The sequence below is a fragment of the Peromyscus eremicus genome, chromosome 11, assembly GCF_949786415.1.
Source record: "Peromyscus eremicus chromosome 11, PerEre_H2_v1, whole genome shotgun sequence".
Taxonomy (NCBI): Eukaryota; Metazoa; Chordata; class Mammalia; order Rodentia; family Cricetidae; genus Peromyscus; species Peromyscus eremicus.
The window spans coordinates 59,643,194-59,665,603 of NC_081427.1; the positions used below are offsets into that span (position 1 = coordinate 59,643,194).

General features: G+C 45.9%; 1 protein-coding gene across 1 annotated transcript in view; it reads right to left on the reverse strand.

Annotated features, from left to right (window-relative positions):
- Serinc5 (serine incorporator 5) overlaps positions 1-22,410 on the reverse strand; it is a 96,707-nt gene that overhangs the window by 4,562 nt on the left and 69,735 nt on the right. The window contains exons 6-11 of the mRNA XM_059276389.1: positions 21,774-21,985; positions 19,502-19,597; positions 16,762-16,888; positions 6,305-6,371; positions 2,617-2,656; positions 1,848-1,992 (exon numbers count right to left, since the gene is read on the reverse strand). Coding sequence (XP_059132372.1) covers positions 1,848-1,992; positions 2,617-2,656; positions 6,305-6,371; positions 16,762-16,888; positions 19,502-19,597; positions 21,774-21,985 — 687 coding nt within the window. The remainder of the gene's footprint in view (positions 1-1,847; positions 1,993-2,616; positions 2,657-6,304; positions 6,372-16,761; positions 16,889-19,501; positions 19,598-21,773; positions 21,986-22,410) is intronic.

The following is a 22,410-nucleotide window of genomic DNA, read 5'->3' on the forward strand; positions in this document are numbered from 1 at the left end:
GTGCATAAGGTTGAAAGACATAAAAGCTTAAGTTGTTTATCTAAGAAAATGTTTTAAGGTCTAAAAGAATATTTCTGGGCTGGTAATACAGTTATTATAGAGAGTGGTTTAGGTATAAAACCTTGGAATCATAAAGATAGGATAGATAATAATAATAGAGTAATCTCTTTGAATTTGCCAAATTCAAATGGACTGGACATTGTGAATGTAATTCTTACCTGATAATTGTTCTTGCTGCATATAGTTTTACTATGTTAGAGTTAAAACCCTTCCTTTTTATTTAGACAATACCTGATAATTGTTTTTTATTGTATATAGTTTTACTATGTAGAGTTAAAACCTTTCCTTTTTAGTTAGAAAAAAAGGGGGAAATGTTGTGGGATATTTGTATACTGTGTTAAGACATACTGCTGTGATTGGTTTAATAAAGAGCTGAATGGGCAATAGCTGGTCAGGAAGAGGTTAGGCAGGACTTCCAGGGACAAAGAAGACTCTGGGAAGAAGAGAGGTGAAAACACGCCAGTGAGACACCAAAGAGGTCGGACATATGGTACAGAGCAGAGGTAACTGAGCCATATGGCAGAACAGATGAACAGAAACAGGTTAATTTGAGTTATAAGAGCTAGTTGGGGACAAGCCTAAGCTACAGGCCAAATTTTCATAATTATAAATTTTAGTGTCGTAATTTGGGGACGGGTGATCCAAAGATAATCCAACAGGAAAGCTCGCTACAGGCTTCATTTTACATTCCTAGCAGGATGTAAAAAGAGCTCTGATTTCTCCCTATCTTCAACGTTTGTTACTGCCTTCCATCCTTTCTCAGATGTTCCAAGCCAAAATTCCTCCAGGAGTTTTCAAAGGATCACTAGAAAATATCAAAGTCCATCCCTCCCCCAGGAAGAACGTCCTCCAGGAAGTGTTTTCTTACTCTAGGCTCTAGACTGTGGCTCCTGGTCCAAGGTAACCCATTCCCCAGCACTCATCACTATCTGACACAATGTAAGGGATCCGGGTCATGATCTGTCAATCCCACTAGAGTATAACCTCTGGTGCTTACATCAGCGTGGCATATGAGAGCCACACAAATACCTATTAACTAACAAACACATGGACACAACTGGAAGTCTGGGTCTGTACAAAATGTATGAATCTTCATGTAGGAAAAATCAGATCCATTAGGCATGGGCAAATTAAAAACTAGAAAGAATAAAAGATACATATTTTGAAGTAGGGAAAAAAACCCCACTGTATTAATCTTTCTTTTTTTTTGGTTTTTTTTTTTTTTTTTTTTGGTTTTTCGAGACAGGGTTTCTCTGTGTAGCTTTGCGCCTTTCCTGGAACTCACTTGGTAGCCCAGGCTGGCCTGGAACTCACAGAGATCCGCCTGGCTCTGCCTCCCGAGTGCTGGGATTAAAGGCGTGCGCCACCACCGCCCAGCCTGTATTAATCTTTCTTAAGACAACCTTTCCTCTATTGCCACTACAGTGTTGCCAAGTGGAATTAGCTCTTCCTGTCTTGTATGATTTGTCTCTCAGTACAGAGATGGTACTCAAGGCCTCTCACACACTGGGCTCATGGTCTGCCTCTGAGTACCTCCAGGCACCTGCTACTTCCTCACTGCAGTGAGCACCCTCGACGTCCAGGAAAGGACGCTGATCTACCAGGCAGAGTGGTCAGCTGCTGGCCACAAAGGCTACAAGTGTGCTGAGAGCTGGACAGTAGATGACTCCACACTTGGAGAACCACACTGAACTTGGCTTTTGTTTGGTTGCTTCTCAAACAACCATTTGACTGTACAGAATATTTACTCTGAGCTTAGTTTTAAGGCATTCGAATGGGCCACTCACTGGAACCAGCTGGTCAAGGTCATCATCACATAGAGGGAAGCCAGCATGAAGACAGAGTGGAAATAGGAGTAGCTGTAGACAGTGCCTTTCTTCTCATCATAGATGACCCGGGGTCCCTCTTTGACATTCTGCTGCTCTTCGGTGTCTGTAGATGACAGAGAATGCCCGAGGGCAGTGGTGAGCCCACATGTGGTCAGCACTAAGCAGCTCCTGGCTCCCACATTTCAGTCCAGGGTGCTGCTAAGTGGAAAAAGCTACAAATGCCATCTGTACCTCAGTCACCCCAGAAATTGTCTTATGATGAGTTAGCAAATGTGTTTATTTTAGTAGGGCAGAAGAGAGAGTATTTAAAGATGTAGAGAATATTAGAAGCTTAACAGAGAGGGTAGCCCATGAGCTTTCAAGCCTCTAGGACTTTCCCTTCTATGAAGCAAAGCAAGCAGACAAAAAGAAACGGCACCCAAATGAGGTGTAGGGACCTCTTGGCATTTTCCTATCATTCATTTAAAAAAAAATACACCTATTTTTTCTAACTCTTACTTAACTTAGACATGAACCAGAATCCAGTGATTTTTCCCTGCCAGCTGCCAAAAAAACAATCAAAACCCAGCGACCCTTGAGGAAGATGTAAGAAGAAGATAAACAGTAAACCAGCATTGGAACGAGCGTAGCTGGGTACCAACATAGTGCCCGAACTGCAAATGCCCACAGAGAGAAATCCCGGTCTACAGGGCCGTGGTCAGGCCCAGAACAGAAATGCTGCACTTACCCTCTCCATCTGGACCGAAGCAAAAACAGCACCGGGCTACCTGTGGGGGCAAAGGCACTGGGTGAGACAGCTGCTTCCTGTGTCCCTGTCACTGCAGGCTGCCCACGCGGCAGAGCTGCTACCAGAAGCTCGTGCTAGCGCCTCAAAAGGTTTGGCTAAGTATCTGTCCCAAGATACACTGGGTACAGTAACAGGAGTGCCCTCCTGGGCATGAGGATGTCCTAGCTAGGTACTCTGGGAGCAAAGCCTGTACGCCGGCTCCGTTAGGCACAGCTTCAGCTGCAGCACTGCCTCGTCCTATAGCAAGCCCCTTCTGCGTATCCTCCATCGAAGGACTGACCCTGGAAGGCATATAAAGGCCCAGCTAACAGGCCACAGAGGCACCGTATGTTTGGGAGCATGTCCTGGGGTTAGTCTGGCTTACACTGTCCTTTAACTTTAGTTATACTTTGCCTAATTCTGCCTCCTTCCTCTCCCTTCCTCCCTTCTATATGTGCTGACCCCTAATAAATTATCCAGTTGAGCCCATCTGCCTCAGCTCCTACTTCTGGACGACTCGGACTGAAACACGCAGCAAACAAGATGAGGACCTTACTTGCCCCCGCACTTTCTAGTGATCCATTCTACATGGTACTCATCAATTCTTCTCCTGCCTTTGGGGCTGGGACTAGGATCATGCCCACAGCTGAAGACACTGAAATCAGGAAGGTTTAACAGGAAGCCAGCAAACTAGCTTCCTGACAGAGCTGGGATACATGCAGAATGAAGACCTTAGGATCTATGATTCATAATAGTAAGTGGCATGTGGTATTCAGGGGGCTGCAGCGTGTGAAGTGAGAATGGGGAGGGCAGATTAAAGCCAGCTGCTGAGCAGGGATGGTGCTGCACTCCTGTCCCAGCACTCAGGAGGCAGAAGAATCCCAAGTTCAAGGTTGGCTTGAGCAACACGGTGAACTCAAGGCTAGCTGGTGACACAGTGGATTCCAACCAGCATGGGCTATATAGCAAGGTCCAGGCCAGCCTGGGCTATGTGGTGAGACCGTTTCTTATAAAAACAAAACAAAACAAAAAAACTAAATCAGACTGCTGAGCTGACTGTGGATACAGATGGCTTGGATACTAGCTTTTTTTTTTTTAGTACAATTTGAATTTTATACCCTTTTTCTTGTTCAAAACAATAAGCTCAAAGAAAAAGAAATGAAATTATCTAAGTTTTATTACGTAATCGTAGAAACACTGGTAAACAGAGTAAGAAGCCCAGCACATGCTGAGACTGTCTGGGAAGCAAGGGCCCTGCTATCTCCAGTGGAAGACAGATGAACTACAAAAACCAGGGGAGCATCAGCCTTTCCTCCCACACGTCCACTCAAGGACAAGCCCTTGTTTCCCTCCACAAGACCTGGACCACGCAAGGCGGTCTACGGATTCACTAACAGCAGGGGGTCCACTTTATTCACGCTGAGGTCCTGTTTCTTTTGAAGCTTAAGTTACCACAGAAAATAACCAGCTTCCTTTTTCAAAGGTATATCCCAGGCGACTCCCTGAGGAAGCGCGACCCACTTGCTCAGAGGCAAACAGTGGGCAGCCTCCCCCTCAAACGGAAAGAACAACATTCTCTCTTAAATCTCACCTGGGGGCTTGCTGCTGTGTGAGGCTGAGCTCTGCACACTACAGGGACACTGAAACCCTGAGCTCTGCACACAACAGGGACACTGAAACCCTAACAGTCGACCCTCAGCAGGTGGCCACCCAGTCAGTGCTGAGAACAAAGGACGCTTCTGGAACCCATTCTGCTCTCTTAACAGACAGCAGCAACCTACTCAGCCCGGCACAGTTTTCTCTCTGAAGTGACAGAGATGCCTGGTGAATGTCGCTGGCAGAGTAACAAGCCCTCATAATGGTTCACTATCTCCAGGCCAGGCGCTGGAAGGGACACCCTAGACGGCCAGCTGCAGAGCAAAGTGCCCATATCTGGAAAGACACCAGGACTTGTCCATCCAGTAAATGCCACTCCAATGGAGCCAGCGGCCAGATGCCAGGCAAAGCTAGCGTCAAGGACCAGGGACAGCAGCTGTGCTCCCTCCCAGGCAGCGTGCAGTCAAGAACATGTACCCCGGGGCCACATCCCAGTAAATGGAAATCTTTTTCCCTCTGTAAAATGCAAAGAACAGCCCCTTGCTGGGCTTTTGTGAGCACTAAATGACACGTGGGAAGCTCAGAGGTGCACTTAGCACTTTGCAAGTGCTAAATATTAGACTTAGTCATCACTGGAGGCCCAGGTGCTCGCCAGCCTTCAGTCCGGGATGAGTCTTGTATGTGTGAGTTTTCTGACTATGATCTATGCTTCATCAAAAGCTCCAGTTTAAAAAATTTCTGTACAGGAAAGAAAACTACAGGGTTTTGTTGACTGACAGTCGGCTACAGACTCCCTCGGACCGTGACATGCTGTGAACGGCCTCATTGGTGTGCTTACAGTTCCAACTTCTTCATGAATGATCCAAGTGTGATGGCACTGCTGCATAATGGTGGTGTTAGTATGCCCACCATGCTCAGGAGTGTCTGCAGGGCATGTGCGATTCTCTCCCTGGACTGTCTGTCTTCCTACAGAACAGTATTACATAACCCCATAGCCACGCTCTATATGGAGAATACAGATGGGTGTCAAACAGGTGAATGGTTTAAGACAAAAAGAACATCTGTATTCTATTACAGCCAAAGACAGTAAATATGGAGTAGCTGAGCAAGGTTCAGTTCGGACTCGGGTGGGTGCCAGGGTAACAGGCAAGAGGCCAACACTGTTGATGGAAAAATCAAGAATTCTTTCATTAATACACAGGACAATAGTTCTTTTTCTATACAAAAATCTTATTCTTTCTCAGATAGAAAATAGAACCATGAATGCCAAAAAAAGATAGCAGCACAATGAACGGAAAAATTAGTTTTCTTCCTAGGTACAGAAACCACACTTCCGGGCAGGCCCCACGCCCCGCAGCAGACGGCCAACACAAAACCAACTCAGTGACATTTCTGGGTGTTCTGTCTCGTAGTGCTCTGCTTAGGCACTTCCTGCTTTACCCGTCCTTTGCTCCCTGTTCTGGTTCCTGATTCTGTGTGTGCATGGGTTTCGTGTGTGTGCACGTGAGTGTGTGTGCATGGGTTTCGTGTGTGTGTGTGTGTGTGTGTGTGTGTGTGTGTGTGTGTGTGCACGTGAGTGTGTGTCTCTGTTTATGTGCTTCTTGTGCTTTTCCTTGTTTTCTTTTTCCGTTTGCTTTGTTGTTTGTAAATTGGCCTGTTGTTTTCCAAAGAGAGAAAGAAAGAATGGAGTTGGGTGGATGGGTGTGGGGGTCTAGGAAGAGACAAGAGAGGAGAAACCACGGTCAGAATATACTGTGTGAAAAGTTTCATTTTTTGTTTTTTGTTTGTTTGTTTGTTTGTTTGGCTGGTTGGTTGGTTTTGTTTTTTTAAGACAGGGTTTTTCTATGTAGCCCTGGCTGTCCTGGAACTCGACCAGGCTGGACTTGAACTCAGAGATCCACCTGCCTCTGCCTACTGAGTGCTGGGATTAAAGGTATGTACCACCAAAATGTATTTACAAAAAAAAAAAAAAAAAAAAAAGATCAGCACATAAAGGTTGTCCTGAGAAATGGGTCCGGGGCTAAAGCAAGGGAAGAAAAGGAAACGAACTTACTTCCAGTTCAGGAGCTCCGTAGCGCCTCTGCAGAGCATCCGAACTTGACCTTGTTGTTGATGTCAAACTAGGGAAAAGCAGAGTCCAGGAACACAGTGAGAAGCTGTCACTGGGTGAAGGGAAAGCTGCCTGGCCCAGGCTCACTGCGCCCACAGCTCCCTCCTCGTCTCCATCTGTGGGTTTATCTAACTTTGCATAAAGGTATCTAGGGGGCCAGGGTGTGTCTGTGCTGAACAGGAGCAGATCCTCCTCCCTTGCTCTACTTCCTAACTGATGATGCCTTACATTATTTACACTGCATCAGACACACCATCTAGAGACAATTTAACATACATGGAGGATGTATACAGATCTTGTGTAAAAATAATACCTACACCATTATACATGTAAGAAGCTTGATTTGGTATCTGGAACAACCCCGCACCAGACACTGAGGGATGAACGCGAGCTACTTTGATATTCCGTTTGCTCTCCAAGCTCGTTGGCTGATTCCACAGTGATCTTTTTATGTACACGGTATTAGATCATTTCATCCAGACACAAGTTTGCGGCTGTCTTTGCTCTTCCACCACGGTGTTCAGCATGGATGGGTTCTTGCTGCTCCTCGCTCAAATGCTCGGATCACTTCATAATTTCACCTTTCTCTCTCTCTCTCTGATGAGTCTCACTTAGAGGTCAAAAGTTATGAGAGAAGCCAGAGGGACCAGAGCAAAGGACGGTAGAGTGACCTTTCCCTTTGCAATTTGTTACAGAAGCTGTTGCCTGTTTTATTATTGTTGGGTAGCTTTTTCTCCCTTTAAATGCAGGCGATGGAGCTCAGCCAGCAGAGGGTTTGCACAGCTTGCCCGAAGCTGTGGGTTCTGTTTCCAGCACCACATACACTGGGTGAGGTTACACAGACCTGGAACCCCAGACTGGAGGGAGAGGCTCAAAGGTCAGACATTCAAGGGCATCCTTGACGACACAGTGAACTTGAGACCAGACTGGCCTACAGTAGGCCCTGTCCCAAAACTTTTTCCTGCCTTTCCTTCACACAGAGAGGTAAAATGATATGTAAAACTGACTTACAAAGGTAAAACTGTAAGGATCCTGTCCTTATTACATTATCAGCCTGCCACGGCGTCCCAGCCTAAAAGCAGGCGTGCCCTCCCATGGGCTCTCTTTCCGTTTTCCCTCTATCCTCCACTCGGTCTCTCTCTCTCTCTCTCTCTCTCTCTCTCTCTCTCTCTCTCTCTCTCTCTCTCTCTATCGCTCTCTGTCTGTCTGTCTCTGTCTGTCTGTCTCTCTCTCTGTCTCTGTCTCTCTCTGTCTCTGTCTCTGTCTCTCTCTGTCTTTTGTCTTTCTGTCTGTCTCTCCTTCCTCCTAATAAAGCTCTAAAAAGGTAACCATGGCTTGTGATTCTTCCGCCACCACAGCATCCAGCACTCCACAGCTGCTGCCATAGCCACGGCCAGCCACAAGCACCGCCGCCACTTAACCCCTTCAAAAACTACTTATTTCTCCCTTCCACAAAAACACGGAAGAGTATATTTAAACAAGCTAATATACTCAACATTTAGCCTAATGCACTCATTTCGATGATCCCTAGAGGCCATGAGTGCGGTATGTGGCAAGCCCTGTTCTGAGTGCTAGGGGCTCTTCCACGAAAATGCAGTTGTCCTGCTCACACAGAACCAAGCTTACAAGGACAGAGTGGGCGACTGTTGCTGCTCAAGAGGCCCGGCTTCCAGTGGACAGGCAGGAAGTAAGATTCGGGTCCCCAAACCAACCCCAGGAGGCGGCGGGTCTTGTCTGTTTGCTCTTAGTCAATGAACTTCAGGGAAGCAACAGAATGCCTCCCTCACTAGCGAAGAGGTCCTCTGGGATCCAGACCCTAACCCTCCACGCCTCCACTCTACTTCCTGACTCAGGGGAAGACAAAAACTCCCAGTATCCATGCTCCCAAGGAACACAGCCATCTGCTCCTGCACGTCAGACTTCTGCATGCCAAGTATGCTCTAGTACAGCAGGAAGCTTCGGTAGGGAAACTCACATTTGAATTTTACTGAGACTTCAGCATCTGAAGTCTTCAACTGAAAACTGAAGAACAGTCTTTAGGAGCATTGCAATAACTAGTCCATTTCATAATTCTCTGGAATAAAAGTTTCAGAAAGACAAAACTTTTGATTCAAGGACCTTGGCCACCTCATTCCCACCCTCAGACAGCAGCACTAAACCAGGGAAGGGCTTTGCATGCAGACCATCCTTAGGGATCATGTAATCCTACATGCAGAGCAGATGAAGCTGCAGTATTAGGCCTTTCCCATAAAACTCTTGACAATTGCCAGCAGTGGTGGAGCATGCCTTTAATCCCAGCAATCGGGAGGCAGAGGCAGGCGGATCTCTGTGAGTTTGAGGCCAGCCTGGTTTATAGAGCGAGATCCAGGACATCCAAGGCTACAGAGAAACCCTCTCTTGACAAACAAACAAACAAAACCAAAACAAACAAACAAAAACCTCTTGAAAATTACTAAAGAAAACAATGGTTTTGCAAGTTCTTAAAGCCTAGAATATTCTGTCTCTCCCTCCCCTCCCCATCACCGTGTGTGTGTGTGTGTGTGTGTGTGTGTGTGTGTGTGTGTGTGTGTGACTGTGTGCACATGAAGGTCAGAGGACGATCTTGGGTGTATGTCCTTACGTACCACTCTGTGTGAGACAAGGTCTCATGTTGTTCCAGGTCTCTTGAGCTTCTAGAAATTCCCCCATCTTCCTCACCCCCACCTCACTGTAGAGGAACTGGGATTAGAGATACGTGAGGTGCCTGGTTTTATGTGGGTTCTAGGGATTTGAACTCAGGTCAAATTGTTTTTCTTTATTTTGAGGCACAGTCTTACTATGCAGCCCTTGCTGGTCTGAAACTTACTATGTAGTCCATACTAGCCTTGAGCTTATAGCAATCCTCCTGCCCCAACCTCCTGAGTGACAGGAGTACAGACGTTAGCCACCATACCCTGTAATGGAGCAAGGGTGGACAGAGGACTATGGCACCGAGTGAGGCAGTTTGTCACATTCAGAGAACTGCTAACACCACAGAGCTTGTTTACTGTCTCTGGATCCACCCACAAAAGCCCAAGTTCTCTGTAATCAATCATTCACACGTTCACCAAACTGTTGCCTTCCTTCCCTCCTCTCTAGAAACCCCATGGCAATACTCTAAACTCTGCCATACTGTCAGAACAATGCACAGCGCACGCGTGCCTTCTGAGCACCTGTTCAGCTCATGCCCGAGCGAGCCGAAGTCCCATGGTCACAGGGAATCCCAAGAAGATTCCAGACTTTACCACTGGAGACCACAGGCCTCTACTCACCCTAGAAAACTGACAGGGCAGGCCTAGGATACGGCCCATGCCTCTATCCAGACTCTGTGTGACAAGTCCACCACGTTCCCACAGTGCTCTGTAATCAGTGACTCATGGCTATCAAAGGAGACCAGAATTCTGTGGGAACCAGGGGAGGCTGCCCGTGCTCCTGGTGCACAGCCACGAAAGACTCCTGGCTAGTTGCTGAGGCAGTGGCAGGATTTCTAAAACAGAAAAGCAAACGACAACCACTCCTTCCTTCTTAAGTAAGAGTGGCAGGCTGAGGACAAACAGAAACAACACTCCTCTTCTGTTACCATTTTCTCTCAGCTTAAGCCAACCTCTTTACCAGAACATCATACCAACCTTCTTCCACACGGCATGCTGTATTGCCGTCAACAGTCTATTTTGAACCAGGAAGTTGCTTAGCATTTGATATAGATTCTTAGCTTGTCCACTTTTAGATTCAGTGGGTATTTTCCTAGATGGTGTAAACACTAAAGAGTTATTTTTTTTCTCTTAAGCATAACTAACATGAAAATAACCAAAGAATACTTTATAACACAAATGCTTCCTAATAATCTAATTGTGCATGCCACCCAGCTTAGGATCCCGTCTTAGCAAAGGACACCACCCCAAGCCATCTCTGGGGTGGTCTTTGCCACATCAATAGGAAGCAACTATAACAGAAAAAAGAGTGGGCTCTTGCTGTGACAGACCTAACCAGGTTTTTCTAGGGGAGGCTGTGAAGCATTTGGCACATTGGCCTGGAAAGGCCATTAGTTCTCAAAGCTTAACTGATTAATGTAAGAGGGCCCAACCCACTGTGGGTGGTGCGCCCCCCACCCCCATGCAGGTGGGTCTGGGTAATACAAGAAAGCAGGCTGAGCAAGCCATGAAGAGCAAGCCAGTAAGCAGCACTCTTCCACGGTCTCTACTTCAGCTCTTATCTCCAGGATCCTTCCCTGAGTTCCTGCCCTGACTTCCTTTAGGATGGATTACAAGCTGTAAGGTAAAATAAACCCTTTCTCTATGCATCTGGTCACTGTCTTAAGTTATGGTTTCCACTGCTGTGATAAAACACCACAACCAAAAGCAACTTCTGGAGGAGAGGGTTTATTTCAGCTTACAGTTCCTCATCATAGTACACTCCAACAGGGCAGGAACCTGGAGGCACGAGCTTATGCAGAGGTCATGGAGGGGTGCTGCCTACGGCCTTGATCTCCCTGGCTTGCTCCATTTGCCTGCCCAGGGGTGGTGCTGCCCACGGTAAGCTGGGCCCTTCCGTATCATTATCGATCAAGAAAATGCACCATGGGCCAATCTGGTGGGGATATTTTCTCAGCTGAGATTCCCTCTTCCCAAATGACCATCCCGTTCTAGCCAGCACAGCCATGTTATCTATTAACGGTGATAGAAAGCAAACCAGAACACTCCGAAGTCATGAGCCAAAATGAATCTGAAAGGATAAACGGCTCTGGTTGGTCGGCGGGAGAGTCACGGGCCATGGTTACCAGAGTTAGAATGGGCTTTATTAGAAAGAAGAGGGGATAGGAGGGAGAAGCCAGGCCTGGTGGAGGGAACAGAGAGAGGAAACACAGGAAGAGAGGCGCAGAGAGAGAGCGTGGGGGGTCCGAGTTGGCTTTTTCAGGTGGTACGTAATCGCCCGCTGATGACATAAGGCACCAGACAAGATCCCGAGTTGTACATGTACAGAATCCTAACAATCTTTCCTCCCTTAGGATTTCTTTGGTCAGGTCTTTTGTCACAGTGATAATAAAAAGAATAACTCCGCAACAGTCAATCTCTCCACATACTCGAGCAAAGGAAGCTCAAGCCAATGGTTACCAAAGCTGAGGTAAAGAGGGGCAGGAACATACTCCGTCCTTTACAAGTACAAAGGACTCCAGGGTCCTCCCCAGCCTGACAACTTCAGCTGGAAATAACAAAACAGCAATCTGAATCTGAAGAACAAGGAAGGAGTTAAGGATCAGTTACATCCAGCAGAAGCTGGACTTTGTCACCCCGTTCAGGAGAGGGTGGGAAGACTGGACTAACTAGGGAACCCTGGCAAATGGGCCAATGTGAGGGCCATCCTGGGGTCCTGGCTGGGGTGCTCCTCCACAGAGGTAACTCCTTGGCACCAGGCAGGGGCTCTAGAGAGAGCATGACCCAGGAAGCAAGGTCTGGACAAGACACTACAGAGTAGATTCTCAGGAAGTGCCCAGGCAGGAGGACCAGGGCAGACACAGCGCCTCTTGTGGGCCGCAAGAATACACTATAGAGATTCAGCTGTGTATTAAAGCTATACTTTGACCACCCAAGGGTCTGTCAAAAGGCAAGCCATTCATTATGAATATTTGGTGTTATTCAGTTTTTAATATTTCAGCTGTTTTCTGCTATGAGATTCTTGTGTGCCCAAATACTATAGACCATTTAGCAAACAGCTAAGCTTCCCAGACCTGCTGAACTTGTAGGTAACTAACTCCCCCGCTGAGGAGACAAGCAGGCTGTAGATGCATAGCTTTGTTTCTTGTGCCAATGAGGCTCAGACCATCCCCTTCCCTCAGGCTAGGGGCATGGCAGAGAGACTGACAGAGGACAACAGGGCTTTTTGCATAACCAGGTGCAGTAAGGACTGGAGCTGGAATTCCAGAGGCAGACACAGAACCACATGGCCAGGGAGAGGAGAGGAAGACCGAGATTCTGCAGAGGGTAAAGTAGATCTTATCAGGGCCAGGGGTAAGGAGCCAGGAAGGATATAGATGGAGGACGAAGGGACGGAGGAGGAAGATGAGGTCAAAAGCATAAGAGTTTACTAAAACTATGAGGACAGGAAAACTGGGCCCAGAGAGGAGCTGAATGTGAGGACAGAGCTGAAGCTGTGTAGATAGAATTGACTCAGAACAATAAAGTAAATGGACTAAAGAACTCAGTGTACTTGGATTCATTTTATATCCCTCAGATTAGAATCCTCAGCCACTTGTAGCATCTGTTCTGGACCCTGATAGAAATCTCCTCAAGGCAGGCACTTGGGGGGAATTCATAAAGTGCCTAAGGAAGCATTTGGGAGTGAGACAAGGATCCCCCAGAGAACCAAGAGGAGGGCAGTGGACCATGATTCCTACAATATCATAAAAAGTAGTCCCAGACAACCCTGGATCTTACACGGAACACTTCTTTAATTCCTTATTTCTTCCCCTTTAATCTGCACACTATCTGTTCTAGCCTATACAGTGTCCACCAAGAATTTAACCATTCCTGTAATCATGCTCAAATAACAGCTTCTACCCAGACAGTGTGGCCTCATTGGAGAACATTCTCCAACCTCCCATGCTTCAACCACGTAAACTCTGGAAACAACTGAGAACCATCAATGGTATGGGTGCCCTCCCTTAGCAGCAGGTCTTCTTCCAGGCCCTGTGAAGTCTGAGTTCAGGCCCCTGTGATCTTGAAGCCAACCCATTTGTTTATAACATTCTAAACGCTGACTCGTCCTGGTGCTGCGGTGGGTGATTACAGCAAGCATCCATCTCCAGATCCCATGGGACACTCAGCCAACTCCTGAGAGTGCGTTCGCACGTGTGTTACAGAGGCCCCCACGGGCAGCCCCATTACCCTCTGTGCTCTGGGCACTGCTGCTTCGTGTCTTCACTCCAGGCCACTACAGTTCTGCGGTTAATTACCAGCACTCAATACCAACGTTTGCTGTTGGCATTTAGACAGTCTAAACAGCAGCTGTCAGCTTTGAAAATTGACATCTTTGGGGAACACCAAACTACCCTTTGCCAACCTCCACTTGTGATGCCTCAAGTCTCAGAGACCATCTCTCTCAAAAGTGATCTTTGTAGTGTTGTTGTTGTTGTTGTACAGTGCTAGGGATTAAGTCTAGAGTTTTATACATATGGAATAGCAGATAAATTCACTCCCACTTAAGCCCCAAATTAAAAGTGTCTTGGTGGGGGTGGGGTGGAGTGGAGGTGGGTGGGTTTCAGACCCAGATCCTCACAAAGGCTGAGAGTTAAGAATTGCTGTGCTAAGTTGTGGTGACATTATGCACTCATAGGAAATGGACTTGAATCCCTCTTATTGTGTGTGTGTGTGTGTGTGTGTGTGTGTGTGTGTGTGTGTGTGTGTATGTTTGTATGTCTATGTTTGTGCATACACTGTACGCCTGGTTCTGTCACTGAGCCACACTCTCAGTCTTAAAAGTGACTAAAAAAAAACAAAACTGGGTTTTGCTAAATTGCTGAGGCTAGCCTCAAACTTGTAATCCTCCTGCCTCAGCCCCAGCCTCCCATATTAGCTAGGATTATGGGCACACACCAACATGCCCAGCTCTAAAAGTAAGCCTTTACAACCGAGAAGCAGGGGAAAATGTGAAGGGGTGGAAATTCCACACTGTAAGACGCCCCCACGACCATCAGTCTATGCAGCATACCCAGTAGGACTCTGCTCCTTTACAGATGCTCACAGCGAACCTAAACCTCTGGGCTAGCACAGGAACAACCACTTCCCACCCCAGCTTTACTGGACACTGACTAACCTTCAAACAACCAGTATTTTGTTCTGCTAAGTACCCTTATAATTTCTTCTGATAATGCCAAAACAGACAAAAAGAAAGCCTATTTAATTGCAAATAAACACAAACCAAAACACCACAAAACTAAAATGAAGGGAAATACTTATCTCAAACGCCACCACTACCACAAGTTGGCTCCGTCTCTTCCCGGGAGTTTCTGATTTTTCGTTTTGTTTTGTTTTTTAAATATTTCTTTTATGAGTATGAGCATTTTACCTGCAATTATGTCTGTGCACCACATGTGTGCCCGGTGGCCAGAGAGAAGACAGCATCTGAACTGGAACCGAGGTTATGGATGATTGTGAGCTGCCGCGGGGTGCTGGGAACTGAACCCCAATCCTCTGCGAGAGCATCAAGAGCTCTTAACCACTGAGCCAGCTCTCCAACCCTTCCTTCTGGGAAGTTTTATAAACACGACTCTATTTGATTTTTTTTTTAAAGAAAATGAACTATAAGCAGCTTAGTAACCTACTTCTCTCTTGACCTATCAATATTTTTGAGATTTTTGTTTATTTTTTTTTTATTTATGTATCTGAATGTTTCGCTTGCATGTATGTCTATACAGCATGTGTGTGCAGTGTCCTAGAGTCCAGAAGATGATATCAGATCTCATGGAGCTGGAGTTACTAGAGCTGTTAGCTGCCAAGTTATTGATTGAATCTCAGAGCTCTGAAAGAATAAAGAGTCAATGCTTGGAACTGCTGGCCATCACTCCAGCCCCACTCACCGACACTCTTACATGCTGGTTTGCTTTCTGTTGCTGTGATAAACACGTGACATAAAGCAACCTGGGGAGGAAAGGATTTATTTCATCTTACACTTCCACATCACAGCCCATCACTGAGGTAATTCAGGGCAGAAACTCAAGGCCGGAACCTGGAGGCAGGAACTGAAGCAGAGACCACAGAGGAGTGCTGCTAACTGACTTGCTCCTCAAGGCTTGCTCATCCTGCTTTCTAACACAACCACTGCACAGGGGTGGTACCACCTCCAGTGGGCTGAGCCCCCCCACATCAATCACTAACCATGAAAATGCACCCCAGGCTTTCCCACAGGCTGACCCAGTGGGGTATCATTTTCTTAATTAAAGTTCTTTTCCCCAGATTACTCTGGCTTTGACAAACAACTAGCCAGCACACAGGCAGCAGGAAACGTGGCTCATGAGGTATGGGCTCACTGGAAACGGCCAAAGACTTGAATCCCCTCATTGTTTACTTTTGTGTATGTCTCTGTGCGTGTGCCTGGAGAGGCCAGCACACACTGGGTACCTTCCTCAATGTCTTCCTACCTTACTCTTTGAGACAGGGTCCCTCACTGAACCTGGAGCTCACTGACTAGACTGGCTGGCCAGCAAGTCAGGATCCATCCGTTCACATCCCCAGCACTAGGGTTAGCGGTGTGGGTGACAAAGCTCAGCTTTTTATATTTTTGGTTGTGAGCCTAGCCTTTAACGGCTGAGCTATCCCTCCAGCCCCAAAGCTCAGCTTTTTAGATGAACACTGGAGATGTGAATCTGAACGCAGGTCCTCACGCGTGCATGGCCATCCCTTTACTGACTGGACCATCTCCCCAGCCTCAACCCTCTCTGTTTCAGGATAGCAGGTACTAGGTAGACAACTGATGTGATTAAGTGTTCCTTCAGACATATCGGAAAGGCTGTCAAGTAGCACAGGCAGACTGGGGATTAGAGCTGGCTAGAGAACCACCACTTTAACCACATGGTACACCAGCAAGCATTTCCTGGCTGGGTCACAGTTCTGAGCAAACACTCTGTGGCGTATAGGCCCTTGCTGGCCCCTTCCTTTCAGCAGGATTAGAGAGCATGTCAATGTACTCTGACATTTTCTTTACACAGGCTGTCACCACCGGGATTGTTTAGTTTCAGCAAGAGGAAAATTATAACGTGCCCATGACAAGCTGAATTTCTCACACAGAAACCAAACATAAAACATACTGAGGTAAAACCTCCCTCTGAAAAGGCTCCTGTTGAAAGGAAGCTTCATTACCAGTGAAGTATGTACCCAGAATAGGTAACCAACCATTTCTATCCTTGACTTTTCTCTCCAGCAATCTCTGAAGTGTTTTTAAAGTGGAGGCTCCTTGGCCCAGGCATGTGAGACACCCTGCCTATATCACATACGTCCCACAGACCCTGGGAGACGCTGTCTGGTCTACTTGACAGCACTGTGCCAGTCTTAGCACAGGAGAGGAGGGGACGCTTCCTGTCTTCACTGGGCCAAGTGTAGAACAACCAGGCTCTCTCTCCATCGGTAACAAAACAAACGCTATTTCCCCCTTGGATTAGAGTTTTCGTCTTCCTCACTATGTGCTCCCTTACTCTTCGGATGCCACAGCAACTAATCTTCAATCAACTTTTAAACAAAGCATGTTTCTATTTAATTTGCCCCATCTAAGGAGCAATGAGTACACGGATTTCACGCAGGAGGCCATGTCACTGCTGGCTATTTTTTTTTAACAAGGAAATAACTATAATTTTAAAGCCTGTGAGTTGAGCATTAATAACTCCTAGGACTTACCATGAATACGAGATGCAGACGATCAAGAGCAAGGTGCCCAGCCAGGCCACCATATTCTCATCTCTATGCAGGTCTTGACCGAAGTCAGGCACACATATGGTAACGTTCTTCCCGTGTTCATCTTGAACTTGTAAACACAAAGCAAACACAGTCACAGGAGAAAGGTCTGCTGCCCCTTACAGCATTCATCTGGGAAGACTCAGAGAGCTCCGGCATGACTCCTCCCGACACCGAGGCCTTCACACTGGGACTTCTACTCTACCATCTGTTTCTGCACAACTGCACTTTTGCTAGCTCAGAAAACTGCCCTCCCACATCAGCACACGAGAGGAGCACCCCACGCCCCTCCGTGTTAAGTGTTCGAGGATGTGATGACTCAGGAGTCAGTCACTCTCGCTCTTTTCGTAGATTAAAGAGAAAACAGTAAAAGTGAAGTTACATCCATTTAAAAAATATTATTATGCTTTCTTCTGAACTGGATCCACAAGCCTCTGAAGGGAGGGTAGAGCACAGGCCCCCTGGTGTGAACAACCCACTTCCAGACAGTGTGATGGGGGCCTGAAACTGGGCTCCTAAGCCAGAGAAGACAGGTTACTACAGCTGACAGAGGGGACATGGCCTCCCTCAGCCTGTGACCTGGAAACCTGAGGTAGTCTAAAAGTTCAAAGAGATGAATCAAGAAGCTGGATAGAAATGTTTCTATAATACCTCTCTCAGTAGCAATTAGCATTTTTAAAAAAACATTGTGCTTCAATTATTAACATCCAGCTAGGTCTGATTGTCAACTTGACCCCCAAACAGGGAAGTACAGAAATCATTCTGCAAACACACACTGTTTGAGTCAAACTGGAATTATCACTGGTGTTCACCTCAAAAGAGTAAATATAACCATGTCAGCTGTGGTTTTAAAACCTTTACTTTCGAGGGCAGTGGGGGAAGTGATTTTTGTGAGATGTGAACAAAACTTAACATTTATATTCAGGTAGTACTACTTAAAAATAAAAACAGTGTTTTACTATTTGGGGGAACTATTTGTTATTTAAAAAAACACTGTGAACAAAACCTCCATTAAGTTGAAATCAGAGACTAATACACAAGCAACTGTAAAAAAAAAAAAAAAAAAAAAAGTTTTGAGACCCCACAGTAAACTAAGTCAGGATTGAGCTTTTTTGTGTGTAATTAAACTCAGGATAAGCTATACTTACTATAAGACCTCCAGTTACTACTTCCAACCATAACTATGAAGACAACACCTGAGCTGAACATGGTGGCATGTGCCTCTGATTCCAGCACTTGGGAGGCCGAGGCAGGAAAACAGCAAGTTCAAGGCTAGCCTGGGCTACATGGTGAGTTCCATGTCAACTTGATTTTACAGTAAGATCTTCTCTCAAAACAAAGAAGACCTATTAGTACTTGTATCTAAATAATCACTACATTTGTTTTCTAAATTTAGGAACTTATATTTTCTATTCAATTAAGACTACATTTATTTGATTTATAGAAGATCAAATATACCTGAACATTCAAACATTCATGTATCTGCATGCATATGTGTTTATGCATACTTATGTATCACAAAAGTGATAAATATAAGATATATTGATCTAAAAAATCAATATGAAAATTTGGCCACCTGTTCATAAGGCTCAGGGGCTCATAATATCATGTTAGAACATACTACTACTTATGTAGGTTAATATCTTACTTTGGGCACAAGCCTTCAGTCCCAGCACTTGGAGGCAGACAGGTGGATTTCTGTGGTTTTGAGTCCAGCCTGGTCTACATAGGGAGTTCTAGGTCCAGTAGGATTATGTAACCCTGCCTTTAAAAGCTTTCAAAATAATCACTGTAACAATTTTACCCTAGTAACAGGTAACACCCCACAGAACTTGCTGTGTGCTGGTCACCGTTCTAACTGACTAATGCACACATCATGAGCATTTTCACTGGATTCTTAAAACCACCACAGAACAGAGCTCCAACAGTCATGCCCCTTTCTCTGTGTTCTATTGCCTCTGTAAATAAATGTCATCTAGGACAGCACTGTGAGACTGTCAGCCTGCCAGTGACGGATCCGGGTTCAAACTGTATTTTTTACCTCTCTTTCCTTCATACTTTTCCAACTCCCTCTCACTGTCAGAGAATAACATTCTGACATGGGAAAAATTAATAACTAAAAAAATCTAAACAAAATGAAACAAAAACAAAACAAAACAAGAAAACAACAGAGTAAAATAAAGCGGTTCCTGACAAAGCAGAACAAGAAAACGCAGAGGAGGCCTGAACACAACTTAAAAGCTGACCTGCTGACCTCTGGTCACATCTTTTCTGCACAGTGGGAAGACTCAAAAAATGCTGGGGGGCGGGGGGGGGGGCGGGGGGGCAGTTAGAGAGAGGGCTCAGTGGTTAATGGCCCGTGTGGCTCTTGTACCCATGTCAGGTGGCTCTCGGTGGCCTGTAATTTAGCTTCAGGGGATCATATGCCCCCTTCTGGACTCCTGGAGTATCTGCACTCACACATGCATGTGTACACACACACACACACACACACACACACAGAGTTAAAAAAATAATGAAAAATTTTTAAGAGAAGAAATTTTTGTTTTTGCAGTTAATGACTTGATTTCTTGAAAAGGCCTAGATCATGTTGCTTCTTTGATTTACTGAATCCTCGACAGCTCAGGTTCTAGGGAAATGAAGACACAGTACCATCAACACACACTTGAAAAAGGCTCCTTACCTATTTTCTCAGGCTTGCTGGTCAGTGCCGAGAAAGTGAGGTACGTGACATAGCAGCTGATCAGCCCAGACTGCAACAGCCCCGAGTGTGGCTGTCCTGGAACAAGAGACAGACGAAGTCGGGCTTAAAATCCCAGCAGCAGACCTGGACCTTAAGTGGATTCCCATCCCCACGCACAAAGCTCCTTAAACTTCTACACCCACCTTTACTAATGAAGTGTTTGTCTCAGGAAAAAACTTAAAATTGGGTGAGGATATGCCCACCTTCATATTGCTATTTAAGGACACCAAATTCTTTCTAATCTCTCCATAAACAATGCTAAAAAACCTATAAGTATACAACACCATGTCCAGACCCCTGAGGGTTTTGAATTGTATGTATGTATGTATATATGTGTGTATGTATGTGTGTGTGAGTATGTGTGTATGTATGTGTGTATGTATGTATGTGTGTATGTATGGATGGTTTGTTGCATGGATACATACATACAGGTGCACAAGCATGTGTGATGTGTGGAGGTCAGAGAACAACTTGCAGGAGTACGTTCTCTCCTTCTACCTTGTGGGGCCCAGGGATTAAATTCAGGTTCTCAGGCTTAGCAGGAAGTGCCTTCACCTGCTGAACCATCTCTCAGGCCCCCTCCCCGCTGAAGTTTATAACATTAGCTCATAAGTCACCAGATCAGAAGAAAATCGGCATCATTGTTTAGCTTAGCGTGACAGACAGACAAACTTCACAGAGCGTGGGTAGATGGACAAGGTCATTAGATAGTCCACAAAGCATAAGCACTTAGCTGACAAGACAAAAACAAACCACCACCACCAAAACACTCTTGGCCACACTAAGTACAAGACCTAGTCCCGGCTAAAAAGAAAAGCTATAGGGCGTGGCATTCACTGGGAGAGGGCCTTATAGTTCCAATATTTAAGTTACAACTTAGTATTGGAATCATTAGAGTAACTACAGAATCTGTTGTCATGGGATCTCTCTTTGCTGAAATTTTCAACCACCTGCTGACATGAAAGGATTCCAGCTACCTTCTGTTAAAATTCCTTCTTAAATTACTGTTTTTCACGTATATTTATCAATAGAGGTATTGTAATAGGCATGCACAATATTGCTCTCTGGAATTAAACATGCTTAGAACTAATGGCAGTAGGCAAAATTTCAAAATGTTATGCCTGTTTCCGAAGGTAGGACTGAATCCAAAGGAGACTTTAGTCAGCTTACCAATGGTTTGTTTTAGGAAATTCTTTACTGATCAGTTGCAGAGATTGGGAGAATAACTGCCTCAATTTCTGTAATGCAATTGAAAACTCAGTACGGATCACATCTTAATCTTGGTAAAATTGTTTGCTACTCCTTAGCTGCTTCCCTTTTCCTTGAAGGCGAGGAGTCTCATGTAGCCCAGGCTGGCCTCAAATGCCCCTAGACAGTCAAGGCTGGCTTTAACTTTCTGATCCTTTCACTTCCTAAGTACTGTGATTACAGGCATGCAGAAACATGCCTGGCTTTTCAAACCCACTGTTCTGGAAAGGATTCCAAGGGCTATACACTTATTGTCCATGTCTCCTTTTCCTATCTAGGAATCTGAACAGCATATCAGATTAATCACCTATACAGGAAGAGTCCTTCAAGGAACACCAGACTAGGTACATCTTTATAACCTGGCAGCAACATAGCTTGAGCACACAAGTTTATGGGGTCAGAGGTAGTATGCTGTGACAACTCACACCTCCACTTTCTAAGGAACTTTCAACGGTCTCCTTTGTGGCTCTGAAACAGCCTGACCAAGGCCAAGCTCACACAGTTCTGCGGACTTCGCTGAAGTAGAATCTGGTCATGAGACTGGAAACAACCAGGGTAAGAGTTCCTATTTCCTGACTCACGAGCCAAGTTGTCCTTGGTTGCTAGTCATCTGCCTAGGACAATCCCAGAAACAGCTCCTTCGGGGTGCGCTGTCATTCAGACTTCACCAGGACATAACAAGCCAAATTTATAAATCTCTCGCATAACAAAGACGAAGCACATTTCCCATTTAAAGGCTCCCTATAGTGCACTGTCTATTTTCCTATGTATTGGCTTAAATTCAGATCTTCCCGGACACAAAGTAAACCTGGCTATCCCCTCCAAATAAGCATGGAATATGAAGAGGAGTCTTGAGCCCCATCCACGGGAAATCAAAGAATGACTTGGACTTTCCAAAAACCACTGTGCTTGTTCAAAATCCCAAATGAAAACACATACAGAAAAAGAGAAAAGCCATGCTTACGATTCTGGACACAGGGCGAGATGGCTGCCAGAGAGATCAGCAGGCACAGGCCGCCATGCACTCCCAGGAGGATCTTGTTGTCCGTGCAGCCATCTCCCTGTGTGTAAAATAATGCCATCAGAGCCAAGCCTCCAACAGCAACAGAGTACATGATGAGCGTCGCCAGGGACAGGGAGGCGTACCACAGCTTATTACTGGCAGTGCCTGCGGTCCTGTTTCTCCGGGAAGGAGGGAGGGGAGGTGGAGGAGAGAGAGAACAAGTCAGTGAAGGCCTCCATTCCCTGGAGCTTTCCATCCCTCAGATACTGACCAACAGGATCAGGCCCCATCAGGGACACTGGAACCATAGGTCCAAACACACCTTTAGCAATGACGACACTCTACCTCAGCCAGAACGTTCTCACGATTATGCAGACTTGTTGACTTAGGCTTAGAAGCATCTCTAAACATGAGTTTCTTCTCCTGAGCCCAGTGTGTGCATCACCTAAAATGAACATCTACCAGCTTTACCCTCACACTCCTCCATGCTGGATGCTAACACACTGGGGGAGGAAGTGGCAGCATGGGGGTGTGAAGCAAACACGGTAACTCAGTGGGGTGGGCTTCGAGCTCTCTCTGTGAGTGCAGAGCCTGGAAC